This window comes from Solanum lycopersicum, chromosome 11, assembly GCF_036512215.1.
Source record: "Solanum lycopersicum chromosome 11, SLM_r2.1".
Classification (NCBI taxonomy): domain Eukaryota; kingdom Viridiplantae; phylum Streptophyta; class Magnoliopsida; order Solanales; family Solanaceae; genus Solanum; species Solanum lycopersicum.
The window spans coordinates 3,456,125-3,469,190 of record NC_090810.1 but is presented as its reverse complement, the minus strand read 5'-3'; the positions used below and the strand labels follow the sequence as shown (position 1 = coordinate 3,469,190).

Here is a 13,066-nt window from a genome sequence, read left to right as displayed (position 1 = left end):
GCTGTGAAAAACAATCATTTAATAATGAAAAGGTTTGTGTTAATGATTTCTGAAAATACAGTTAAGAAAGGCAGAATTACTTAATTAAACATATTTTACTATCATATATACTAATACTATTTATACTTTTAAACAATTACAGGTCTTCATGTCAATCAACTTTTGTCCGCTCTCTTTAGCCTCTTACACAAGTCCTCCATCATTGTTTTCTCTCCTCCTTCTGTACAGTACGATTTTCACCGTTAAATTTTTAAAAATCACATCTAAAAAAGCAGATATTACATATTCAAATTTGTATCTATTTAATCATTACTCAAATCCACAAGCTGACGAGGAAACGACGAATGCAAGCCTAACCATATATCGATGCATCCTACGTGAAAATTCATGGCCACACTGATTTTAACCTCTTAGCGATTTTGATAGGCAAATAACTTCAAAAGCGATTTTGAGGATCTCTGTTTTAAACTTTATTAGTCGAGGTGTTGAAAAAATCAAAATTTTAGTGACTCTGTCGAAAATCTGTCAGATCCAGGCGCAACAAACAATAACGATAAACCAAAAGGTGAAGCAAACACCACTCTGGTGAAATATCGGATTAGTGAGGAATGTAATCGAAAGTTTCAATAAACAAGATTCACGCATGTATCTAACACATTATTAATGAATTTGACACGTTATTAAATTAAGACTATCCTATTTTTATCATTATATTTGATTAATGTATATGTAAATTAGAGTTACGCATTTATCTCATATATTATTGAGTTACACAATAAATATATATATAAATTTTATCATTGTATATTATTAACTATATGTGTATCTGACACGCGCGTGCGCACACACACATATATGTATTCATAAATTTGAGTTAAAAAATCTAAATTTTATTGAATCGCAAAAAAAAAAAAGTTTTTAATTGTTTTGATTTATTTGGAGTTTGTGATATGTCATATCCTTTAAAATTGTTACACGTACGATTTTCTCCTTAATCAATAACTTTCAATTAGACACACTCACTATTTTATGACTTTCAGTTATATTATTTAATTAGATACACTACTAATTGATATATACATGTAGATATACATATTCGAGGACCAAAAAAATTATAAGATACGCAATATTTTACAAATTAGTGTAAATCTAACTAATTTACTTCTAAAGTATTGAAATTGATTTAAGTTACGCCTATGGTAAATCGCGAAAAAAAAAATCAATATTATTTCCAACTTCCCAAACCCATATTGCTATGTTCATTAAACCCGAACTATTTGCACCCGATTTCAAAGATCCGACCCGAATCCCCTCTGAACTATTTCTTTATGCATTTCCTATACAGTTCTTCTCTGTAAAAAAAAAAACAAAAACGAAGAAGAGGCAGCAGCACAAAGAAGAAGCTAGAAGACTGGGGAAAAGCAAATTCAATGGCATCATTGAATGCCTCTGAAGATCATCTTCCTCAGCAAGAACAATTACCACAAACGTCTTATACGGGTCAGTTATAGTCTATATATGTGCAAATTAACCCAGTATGTGTGTGCCTTTGTTTATCGAGAGATATGCTTGTGTATATGTGTTATTTATATATTTTAGGAGATGGGTTTCGAGTATCATATTATAATTTTAAATGGGTCGACTGATTTTTCTCATTTGGAGGGATAAAAATTATAAATTTGTTATTGCAGATACTGTTTTTCTGCTCAGTGATAGTAGGAGGATATGGTTTCTCAATTTTTTCAATGTTATGGAAAGTTATTGCTTAAAAAAATAATGCTTTTTTGAAGGGTTATGGAAGAAAAACTATAAGGATTTGGAAGTAATAAACACAGTTGGAAATTTTGGTGAGGATTGTGCTTAATATTAATATGTCGTAACGGACAATAGGATTAAGTATAGGGATAGAGATTCCTTTTAGGTTTGGCAATTGTTTTCTTGATATCTGAATCCTTCTCTGCTTAAATACCAGAAGTTCTGTCTGCAGCGCGTTGTGAACCCATGATGTGTCTCCTACCACTAGAGTAAAACCCTGGGAGTTTTTTAGGTTTTAGAATCCCATGTGACATTTTGAATTGTTTTGAATTGATTTTCCTTGAGCTGAGGGTTTCCTGGAAACAACATTTCTACCTCCCAAGGAAGGGATAAGTTTTGCATACGCTCTACCTTCCCAGACTCCATTACACGTATGTTGTTGTTGTACCATCTTATGTGTAGTTTGTTTGAAGTTTTTCAAGTAGTAAATTTTCAAATACAGTTTTTGTTGTTGCTGTACAATCTTATGTGACTTCTTGAAAGACTTTGTGATTCAACTTTTCGAATCTTTTAAATATTTAAATACTAGTATGAGTTTTCATTATGTGCTTCTTTTCATGTTGCCTTCCCTTTTGGGGTTGGGCTGCTCTTGCTGGCGGGGATGTATTATGTTTGGATTCTGCAAATATGCATGCTGGGTGCTTCATAGGGCGAAGAAAAGAAGTTTGATTCTTGTATCTCTGTTGTAGGTGAAGGCAACAGTAGTTTGTATACAACTTCTGGAGTGAGTTCTGAAGTGGGTTGGTATGTGCTTGCCCAAGATCAACAGCAACTAGGCCCGTATACAATATCTGAATTGCGTGGTAAGTTCCTAAACTTCCACTCTTCAATGAGTATATGAAAAACATTTTACCGTTCACTCATTGAATGATTGCTTATGAGACGAACTGATACTAGTGATTTCCTTGTTTAAATTGGATGATTTTGTATTTGATGGTTTTCTTCATTACTTAGGTGTTCATTTGAGTTCAATGCCTTCTGGCTCTCTATTTTGTTGTCTTTGTTTCCTTATTTTTTGAAGTTTCAGTGCATCCGTAACTATTAGCGTTATCTTGAACAATTTTATTCAGCTGTATGATGTTCAGATGGTATGTTTGGATATTTTTAAGCTTGTTTTCTTGACATGGATAGAGCACTACTCTGCTGGATACCTCCTGGAGAGTACACTAGCATGGTCGGAAGGAAGGAGTGAATGGCAACCACTTTGCTCGATTCCTGGATTGCTGACTGATGTAGCTGAGCAGAGCACTGGTGATACAAATTCAGGTGAGGGATTCATCACTTAAGAGGTGAACCTGCAGAAATGTAATAACTTAACACTATATCGTACTTGGCTGAGATGTCTGTTACCTGTTTTTGCAGTTTCTTTGACTTCTAGTGATCCATTTGATGAGTATGAAAAGTTTCAAAAGGAAGTGAAAGAGGCAGAGGACGAGCAAGCAGTTGATGAGGATCAAAGGCCTTCAACTCCTCCAGATGGTGAAGATGAGTTCATTGATGATGACGGAACTAGGTACAAATGGGATAAGGCTCTTAGAGTGTGGGTACCTCAGGTAATATAATATATTACTTCTGGCTGTCTTCTTTGTTCCCTCGTCTTTCAGAAGTTTAACTTTGTGATGTAAAACACATGTGGGTCATTTAAAACAGAAAAGAAAAGGCACCCAAGGGTGTGGCCTAGTGGTCAGTAACGTGAATTGAGAACTAATAAGGTCTCAGGTTCATTTCTTAGACAAAAAACACTAGGCAATCTCTTTCCATTTGCCTTAGCTTTGGTGGATAGAGTTACCTGGCACTGTTGGTAGGAGGTGGTAGATATCATATCTCGTGGAATTAGTCGAGGTGCACGAAAGTTGCCCCAGACACCACAGTTGTGAAAAAGCAAAAGCGCTTTTTTTGTTAGTCTCATAATTATGCTCGATGTTGCATTGTTCTTTATCAATAATTTCAAAAAAATGAAAAAAAAGAAGAAAGAGTACATCTTTGTGACTCGTACTTCTGTTCCTTTATTTATTTGTGTTGGAAAGTGTCTTGATCAGATGATGTTTTATAGGAAGATCCAACCGATAAAACGGACTATCGTCTAGAAGATATGACTTACGCTGAAGAGGAGGAACTTTTCCCTACATTGCCCGCTGACATTTCTTCTGGAAATGAGAACAAGAACATGGATAATACTGAGGCTAATAAGAATGCTATAAATTCAATTGAAACTGCCACAGCAACACATAATGGCAAGAGGAAACTGACTGAAAAAGATGAGCCTGAAAAAGCTGCTGAAAAGAAGGTCTCACTCTTAAATTTTATGTTTCTCCAGGTCAAAGGTTACTTTTGGCTTTTGTCTGTTAGTTGTCTGGATTCAGGTTTCATCTTTTTTTTATTATTATTATATTTAGATATTAAAAAATCATAAATTAATTGGTTGTTTTTCATTTGTTATGATGTGCACGATTCCATGTCCCCCTGAGATGAGCAGGCATTATTCAATGTGGCTCTCTTCCTTCTCCTAACACATCTTTCATTTTCTATTGCCTGCACAGGAAGCTAATAAACCTCCAGATAGCTGGTTCGAATTAAAAGTCAATACTCATGTCTATATTACAGGCTTGCCAGAAGACGTCACTGTTGACGAGGTAGTTAGCAATTTTGTTGTTTGTTCCTATAAATTTGTGAGAAGTGCAACATTCTCTTGACTTCTTTATTATGCTACACTAATGTGGAGATCATTGTAGGTGGTTGAAGTCTTTTCAAAGTGTGGGATCATAAAGGAGGTGCGGAACTTCTTCTTTTACCTTTATATTATGGAAATTTGATTCTGAAGATTAATATGGTCACATCTAGTCTCTCAGGGTCATTTAATTGATCTCTGCTTAGCATTCCCTGTATTTTGGCGAAAGATGCATTGCAGGTTCTGTACTTTTTGCTATTCTGGGTTTCACTTTTTTTTCATCCAAAAACATTATGGATATGCAAATGAATATTGTCTTACTATTGGTGATCTGATATTTCCTATTAAATAACTTAAGTCACAGTCTCAAGGCCTAAAGACATCATAGAGTAACTTAATACATTTGCAACTGATAACCCTGATTGTTGCACCTAAGGGTGTGGCCTAGTGGTAAATGAAGTGGGTTGAGAATCATGAAGTCTCACGCTCAATTCCCGGGGCAGAATTCACTAGGTGGTTTCTTCAACATCTGCCCAAAAGCCTTGGGCTGTAGCAGGTGCCCGTAGAATTAGTCGAGGTGTGCACAAGTTGGCCTGGACACCACTGTCATAAAAATAAGAACTGATAGCCCTGATTCCTTGATTGTTTGATGCTGAATTCCTTTTATGACTTTTATCTTCCTTGCTTAGTTGTTTTTTCTTGGATCACTTGACTGCTTTTTTCTCCATTGACTGATTTTAGTAACTGTTGCATCATGTGTATTTAATGAATCTAAATCCGTCTTATAAGCACAATTATGGTGATAGTTGCACCACACGACTTTAAAGGAGAGTTCTATAAGCTTATTAGGGAGTTTAAACATTTTAGCTTGTCAAGTTGTGATCTTTTGACATGGCTTATAGGACATTCAACTGTCCTGTTTTTGTATTTACAAACCAGTGTAGAATTTTAATGGTGAGTTATTAAAAAAATTGTAGGATCCGGAAACACAAAGGCCTCGAGTGAAGATTTATTTTGACAAAGAAACTGGAAGGAAGAAAGGTGATGCACTTGTAACATATCTTAAGGTAATGATTCTTTTCTCAAGTACAACAATGATGTTTGGAGTTTTTAATTATTCATAAAATTTTGGAGTTATTTGTTGCAATTGTTATTCATGTGTTTATCTTCATTGGGGAACCTTTGTGCATTAGGAGCCTTCAGTTGATCTAGCCATTAAAATTTTGGATGGTGCACCTTTACGGCCAGGTGACAAAATTCCTATGACAGTTACTCCAGCAAAGTTTGAGCAAAAAGGTAAACAAACCTATGTTCTTTGGTGCATTGTATCAAGCTGTACTTGATGATTAGTCTTGCTAATACATTGACCAAATAAAGCATGGGTCAGCTTTATGCATTTATTGTCACTTGAGTGCCTAATTGTTTCCTATGGGGAAACCTTTATTGATTTTGCAGGGGAGAGGTTCATACCCAAGAAATCAGACAAGCACAGAAAGAAGAAACTCCAAAAAGTTGAGCAGAAGATGCTTGGCTGGGGTATGTCTTACCTGTCTTTTACTCAAAATCTGGTTTTATGCCACAATATCACCTTTTCATGTTACTTGTGGTTCTAAGAATTGTTTGCTTATAGAGTTCCTGAAATGCTGTGTTGTTGTTTTTCAACATTCTGAAGCTTATTGAGTAATATTGTCTAAGATGTATGTGTTTGCTTATATCTGCATAATTGGATCTTTGCTCTGTGTGAATTTTGCTTGATACTTTTGGAATAAGTTAGTGACTGAAACCATCATTACAGTTTGCAATAGCTGAACTGACACGATAGATGATTCTTAATTGGTTGAAACATAATGTATTCAAAGCTTCCATCGTAAATCTGTTTGTTTGTTTTCCTTAGACATTTCATAGGCGATCTTATTTGTATTATGTTGTGGCTTTACTTGGATTGCCGACATGTTTTTAACAGTTACAGTGTAGTAGCATCCAGTTCTACTTCTCTCTTGCATCTTAACCTGCCACTGTTTGCTCAATTAGCCTCTGGCAAGTGCATGATAGACTCACATATCACTACCTTTGTGTTCTCATTCTAGGTCATCGTTTCCTCCTATCTATCCACCCTTGGCCTGAAATTTCCAGTCACCGAGCTCTGTCACTCATGCATTCTGACAAATTCCTTCCCGGAGTACTGCCTTACCTACTCTGTATGGCTGTCCTTACATGAAGAGACAGTCACTCTGCACCATCAAGTAGCCCTTATTTATTTCCTTCGTTTTTAAATCCAGACAGCTAACACCCTTGCATTTCCTTCTTCGGGTTGGCTTATCTGAAAGAAAAAATGAGTGAGTGCACTAGATGTCCAGATTACTGGTATCAGGTTAGAGTGGGAATCCTGTTCACAGCTTTACTTGCCAGTTATTATATCCTTCAGCCGCGTGGACATCAAAATTTTTCACTTTCTTGAGCAAGAGTTGAACTTTATGGATTGGGTATAGGTGCTGTCCCTTCCGTAGACGAGAGACCTGCTGACCTACTAGTGGCTTTAGTTGGACAAGTTGACTCCACAAAGCAAAAAAAGCCTCAGATATTCCATTAACTATTACCTAGCCATGAAAGGAAAAGAAAAGGCGATCTGCTTGGGGCCCCTTTCTATTCCTTCTCATCTCCTACATCCTTGCAGGGGTGCTCTGTCTGACAGACCTTGTTCCATTCAGAAGAGGAATGCTAATGAACTCATGGTCTTATGTTTCTGAGCTAGTTCAAGCTTAAAGATAAAAGAACAAAAACATAAAGCGTGAAGAATCAATTCACTTGCCATTACATCTGTATTTGTGTATCAAAACATAGATATAGAGCATCTTTAATCAGCTTACTCAAAGTAATGTTGGGGGTGGGATGGGGTTTATGGGAATAACTAAACATAGTCTCTGTCTAAAGAAATTACTGGCTAAGCAGGCAGTTCTAACACAGAAAAATCTATCCAGAAGGAGTTTTTGGCTATGCTCTAGACGCGATCTTTGTGGAGAGCAGGCACTTATAATTCACCATCTCCCTTTACACTTCAACTAGGCTGACCAACTGTGGAAAATTTTCCATCCCCGGGGGCATCGGATGGGCTATGCCAGAGATTATAACATCAATTTTAGTTAGTTCAGATAGAGGAGGGTGGATAGCTAATCAGGAAGAGAAATGGAGGATTGTCCCTGCTTGCATCTGGTGACAATATGGAAATAAAGAAATCGGAGATCCTTTGAAGATAAAGGAAGCTCCAACAAGAAGTTGAAATGGATTGTCTAGTCCTGTTCTATTTTTGGTGTAAACAAGAATGTACAGCAGAGCCAGAAAATATTTTTGATGCTTTAAATTTCATCTAGATAGGTGTCATGAGCCATGCGGTAAACCTAACTTTTGGGCTTGACCACACAACTTGTCCAGTCAATTTTATTTTCTAAAAGTCGTTACCATTATTAAAAAAAATAAAGAAATGCGTCGAGAAAGGGCAGATGTATGTTCCTTTTCAACTCTTCTTAAAGGAAGATACTGGCTTTGGAGTTTTCAGATGGTTCAGCTTTTAGTTTCGCTTTTTATTTGTATCTGGAAGTGTTTTGAGTATGGAGGATTATAAGTCGATGGTGTGAGGGGTATTAGAGTGTTGGCAAGTTAAAACCGTTAAACAGCATCATGGATTCAAAAAACAATTTCACTTGTATAAATGGACCACAGTCCTTTCTCAACACAGCTAGCTTAAGCGGTGAGAATTGCCCTAGACAACATAAGGAGACTACAACCCATTTTCTCCACAAAATGTGGGACACTTAAACACCTTTTCTCATGCTCATGCCTGGACATCTGGAGCATGCACAAGTCGCAACACTGCGGGACACATAACATTCACTGATCTTCTTTGTTGCTTCTTAAGTTATTAACTTATTATTATTGATTATTTCTTCTATATAATTGATTTGAAGCTCTGTTTTTATGGTAAGATCTTATCTGTTCAATAAAGTTCCAAGTTTCAAAAAAAAAAAGTTTCTGTTCAATGCAGTATTTTCCTTTTCTCCTACAGCATATTGCTTTTCCCCTTGTCCCCTCTTAATTCTCTTTATCACTGACATTATCAGGTGGTCGGGATGACTCAAAGATATTGGTTCCAGCTACTGTTTTGCTTCGCTACATGTTCACACCAGCTGAATTGCGGGTAACATTTCTATGTCTTGATACTCATGTTTGTTATTTTTCAATTTCAGCCTAACCGGAACATTAAATTGTACTTCAAGGTGTTAACAAAAAAATTTCAATTACCAAACTACCATACTTTTGTAAACTAGTGGCAAACGTAACATAGTAATAAGCAATCGTAGCCTATATTAATCATAATGAAGTGGAGGAAGTTCCTCAGGAGTTCCGCGTTTTTTTAGTCCAGGCAGCTGTCTTGCTGTTGCCTTTACCAACATGTTATTTTTTGTAGTTTTTCTACTTGCTGACTTCTTTAATGTGAGAATTACCTTTTAGTTATTGTTTCTGGGCTTTGAGCTAATGCACTTCTAATGTTGTCAATAGGAGGAAGAGAATTTATGTTCTGAGCTACAGCAAGACGTCCAAGAGGAATGTTCAAAGTTTGGTCCAGTGGACTTGGTAAAGGTATTTGCCAGTTCTCATTAAATCCATTATAATATTGCTTATATATGTCTGATAAATATGCCTTGTTTCTAGTAGAGATAAGTTACTGATGTGATTTTGCCAACCAACGTAGGGTGATATGTGCACCTTCTGGGTTTGCTTTCTAAGTTATATAGTTCTGTGTGAAGTTATTTTGCTCTTTTCACCTGTCAGTAAAGTAGGAATTCCAGTTCTTCAAGATTATAAGTACCTTTTATAATCTTAGAACAACAATTGGCTGTAAACATCAGCTGTTAGTAGCAAGTCAAATGCAGGAAATAAAAAAACGCCTGTTTCGTAAATTCACCTGGTTTGGTTACTGACGTCTTGTTTCTCTTTTACATTTGTGCAGCATGTTGGGCCTTGATGCTCCTTTAATCTAGTACCCCTACATAAGCAACTACTCGGAGGAAGAGTCACAGTGCTAGTTAAATTAGAATCTTTGTCAATGAAAATATGAGTTATAAAACCAGCTTATGTTTTAGCTCTCTGAATACTACATAAACAAGCACACCTGATTATTTTAAGTAGTAACACAACGTCCTTTAATGTGAGTAGGACAAATTGACAAATCGTGTGCTTGTTGGGCATCCATTCTTTTTCTTCTGATGTCTGGGACTTCTTTTAATGTCATATTTGTCATTTATATTGGGGACTATGTTATACCTGCTTTTACACTCCCTTTATAGTGGGGTACAAACACTGGCTGTATATTTGTGTATGTAGTTCTTTTTTACTGCCAATCCGACGGGGAGTGGGGCTTCTTCCCCATTTGTGGGACATGAAGGTGGAGCTCAAGGAGTTCGGCATCTTATGCCGAGTTGCTATTCCTGTTTTCATACTCTCCTGTCTCAATTCCCAAGAGCAGGAGTAGAAAGTTCAAATAGTTCATTATACGAGAGTTGGACAAACAAGTGTTTAAATAGTCATTGAAATTTGAGAAATATATAGTTGGTTTACCACTAAGATTAAGGTGATAAAAACTAGTAAAAGATTGTATTGGTTAGTATCCTCGAAAACTTTGCAATTTAGGGTAAGGAGTTAAAAAGATCAGAACAGAGAAATATATTATATATTTAACTTATGAGTTGAGAAAGATATCACAGGAGGCTTTTGGTGGTTTTATCTCATTCATTGATTCACTTTTGCAGGTGTGTGAGAATCATCCACAAGGGGTTGTTTTGGTCAAATTTAAGGATAGAAAGGATGCACATAGGTGCATTGAGTCGATGAATGGACGCTGGTAAGTGATTGCTTGGTTTTCATCTGCATGTACAATTTTTGTTATCTCATGTAGACTGCATTGAAGATTTTTACCGAAACTTATTAGTTCCTCTGTTCCATTATGACAGACACTGTTTCCTTTCTAGTTTGTTCTTGAAAGAACGACCTTCTATTTTTGGGATCCCTTTAATGTCATTCTCTTACGGCCACTAAAATTCCATGGCATGTTTAAGGCTACAAGTTCCAATTGTACTTTTAGTGTGTTAGCAAAAATCTGTCTTTCTTTCTTATAATCCATGCCTAGTCAAACACAATATAAATTAGAACGGATGGAATACATATAAACAAGCATTAGTGTATCTCGTGAAGTTTCTTTTCTAGATCAACAGCAGAGTAATCAGCACCTGTGTATTGTTCTTGTTGTTTTTTATGTGATTTGACTCATATTCATTTGTTGCAACAGGTTTGCTGGTAGGCAAATTCATGCTAGCGAGGACGATGGATCTGTTAACCATGCTTTAGTCCGAGATATAGATGAAGAAACTGATAGGTTGGAGAAGTTTGGAGCTGAACTTGAAGCTGATTCATAGGTGTGCTTTCTGCATGTGCAAATAGTAGCAACACTTATTTTTGCTTGCTATACAACCCATATGTCTGTGCAACTCTTTGAACACGAATCCGTTTTCTGAAAGATTCTGACTGCCATATTTTCGTGAGAACTCCAATGTCTTGCAAAAAGTGTTGATAGGCGCTGACCTCGTGGCATGCCAACTAGATTTGTAATCGCGAGTAATGAGTCATCTCGTTGTTTTCTTTGGAGTACATGTAACATGATCAATTGGAATGAGAAAGTAGTCTTTTCTTGGTGAAGTGGAGTAGAACTTTCTCTAGCACTTGAACTTTCGTAACATGACGTGCTTTGTAAGTATCGTAGCTACCAAAATTTGTTTGATGATCACTTGTTTTCACTTTCATTTTTTCTTCTCTTCCGTTCCTTTTACCTTGCACGATAGGAGTAAGTTCCGTATACATCTTATTCTGTTCAAACTTCCTGGATGTGTTGTTTGTTATTTTATGTGGACTTGTATGGTATACACTGTGTACTATTTCAAAATGTTAAATTCCTGCAGGGTACTTGACGTTAGTCCTGGTTTGATTCTCCGATGAAAAGATTTGAAATACCTTCTCCTACTCTATAAAGTTACGGAGTCTTGGTGTGTTCTCTTAATAGGAATGAATGCACCACTTCACAATGGTACTATCTGTCTTTTAAGTTAAAGTTATTTTTTAAGACGTCTTTTATTATTCAAACTACAACGGCACCTCATGAACACTAATGATAATTAAAGATAATCTAAACATTAACAAATAGTCCAAAAGTGTCATTATCATTTTTTTAAATAATTCCCTCTTTTCCCCACACAACGGTCATATTCCAATAAAACTCACAAAATATGACCGTTGCACCCCACCCCCTACCCCAACTCCTCCACCTATATAACCAAAACTCCTACTCTGTTCTTCACTTCACTAACAAAAAACTCAAAAACTTCTCTGAAAAATCTCATCAATTCAAAAAAATGGGGTTCACTAGTTACGCTGAAATCTCTGAATCTCTTCACCGTACTCGAAAATTCTTCCTTTTATGTAACTACATTCTTCTTGGTGCAGCTTCCAGCTGCATTTTCTTGACTCTTTCCCTTCGCCTTATCCCTTCGTTAAGCGGTTTCTTCCTCATCTTCCTCCACATTATCACAATTGGGGGTGCTGTTTTTGGTTGCTCTGCGGTTTCTACTCGTTCAAGTATGGGAAATTGGTACGGCCCTCATATGGTTTTTACAGTTTTGACAGCGATCTTGCAGGGCTCTGTTTTCGTGCTGATATTTACGAGAACAGGGGATTTTCTCGGGAAATTGAAATCGTACGTTAGGGAAGAAGACGGTGAAATGATTTTGCGATTAGCTGGTGGATTGTGTGCATTGATCTTTTGTCTTGAATGGGTTGTGCTTACATTTGCTTTTTTCTTGAAATATTATGCTTATGTTGAAGGTGATGGTAATGTTGTTGGTGGATCTATTGGTATGAAAAGAAGTGCTAAAGTTCAAGATGAAGAAGATATCAAGAATTGGCCATGGCCTTTTCAAGTCTAAGAATGGGTTGGGGTGGGGATGGGATTGAGGGGGGTGGGGTAGAAGCTATATATATCATAGCTTCTCAATGATTTGTTCATTCATTTGGTTATTTTCTTTTGTTGGGGGTAGGGGGTGGGGGGTGTAATGTATGTTGAGTATTTCTTATTGGTTCTATCATATATATATACAAATATATGTTCTTACTAATTCATTAGAAATGAATTTTGTGTTACCTTATGGGGAATTTAATGTGTTCATTGAGATCAAAGTGCATATTGGACTTCACTCAATTTAATTCATTCTATTAAAATGAAAATTCCGATAATAATATCTTCATATTAGGACATATTCAACATACAAGCAATGTATGAATAACATTCCTAATACTACTCACATTAAGTACTCCTTGAAACCACCCTAGACTAGGATTGCACTTGTGCCATGTTTCATCATAAGGTCCCATAATCAGTGGCGGATTCAGGATTTTCGTTCAGGAGTTTTGAAAAATAAAAGTATAAACGTGTCAACAAAACAAAATTTCAAGGAAATAGTAGTATATAGTTTTAGACCCTTG

General features: G+C 36.3%; 2 protein-coding genes across 2 annotated transcripts; both read left to right on the top strand.

Annotated features, from left to right (window-relative positions):
• Positions 1 to 1,342: 1,342 nt before the first annotated feature.
• LOC101251141 (splicing factor U2AF-associated protein 2) lies at positions 1,343 to 11,334 on the top strand. The gene is made up of 14 exons (XM_004250031.5): positions 1,343 to 1,500; positions 2,505 to 2,618; positions 2,947 to 3,081; positions 3,178 to 3,368; positions 3,869 to 4,102; positions 4,356 to 4,448; positions 4,548 to 4,586; positions 5,461 to 5,550; positions 5,677 to 5,779; positions 5,939 to 6,019; positions 8,599 to 8,675; positions 9,038 to 9,118; positions 10,288 to 10,379; positions 10,824 to 11,334. Exons 1-14 carry the CDS (start codon positions 1,431 to 1,433, stop codon positions 10,948 to 10,950), a joined length of 1,527 nt encoding a protein of 508 aa, XP_004250079.1. The 5' UTR covers positions 1,343 to 1,430; the 3' UTR covers positions 10,951 to 11,334.
• A 531-nt stretch (positions 11,335 to 11,865) lies between these two features.
• On the top strand, positions 11,866 to 12,736 carry LOC101250852 (uncharacterized). Its single transcript, XM_004250030.5, has one exon. It carries the CDS (start codon positions 11,941 to 11,943, stop codon positions 12,508 to 12,510), a length of 570 nt encoding a protein of 189 aa, XP_004250078.1. The 5' UTR covers positions 11,866 to 11,940; the 3' UTR covers positions 12,511 to 12,736.
• The last annotated feature ends 330 nt before the right edge of the window (positions 12,737 to 13,066 follow it).

Coding starts and splice junctions, on each gene's coding strand:
- LOC101251141 (XM_004250031.5), top strand. CDS start 1,431: ATGGCATCATTGAATGCCTCTGAAGATCATCTTCCTCAGCAAGAACAA. Junction 5,780..5,938: donor AGCAAAGTTTGAGCAAAAAG/GTAAACAAACCT, acceptor TTGATTTTGCAG/GGGAGAGGTTCATACCCAAG. Junction 6,020..8,598: donor GCAGAAGATGCTTGGCTGGG/GTATGTCTTACC, acceptor TGACATTATCAG/GTGGTCGGGATGACTCAAAG.
- LOC101250852 (XM_004250030.5), top strand. CDS start 11,941: ATGGGGTTCACTAGTTACGCTGAAATCTCTGAATCTCTTCACCGTACT.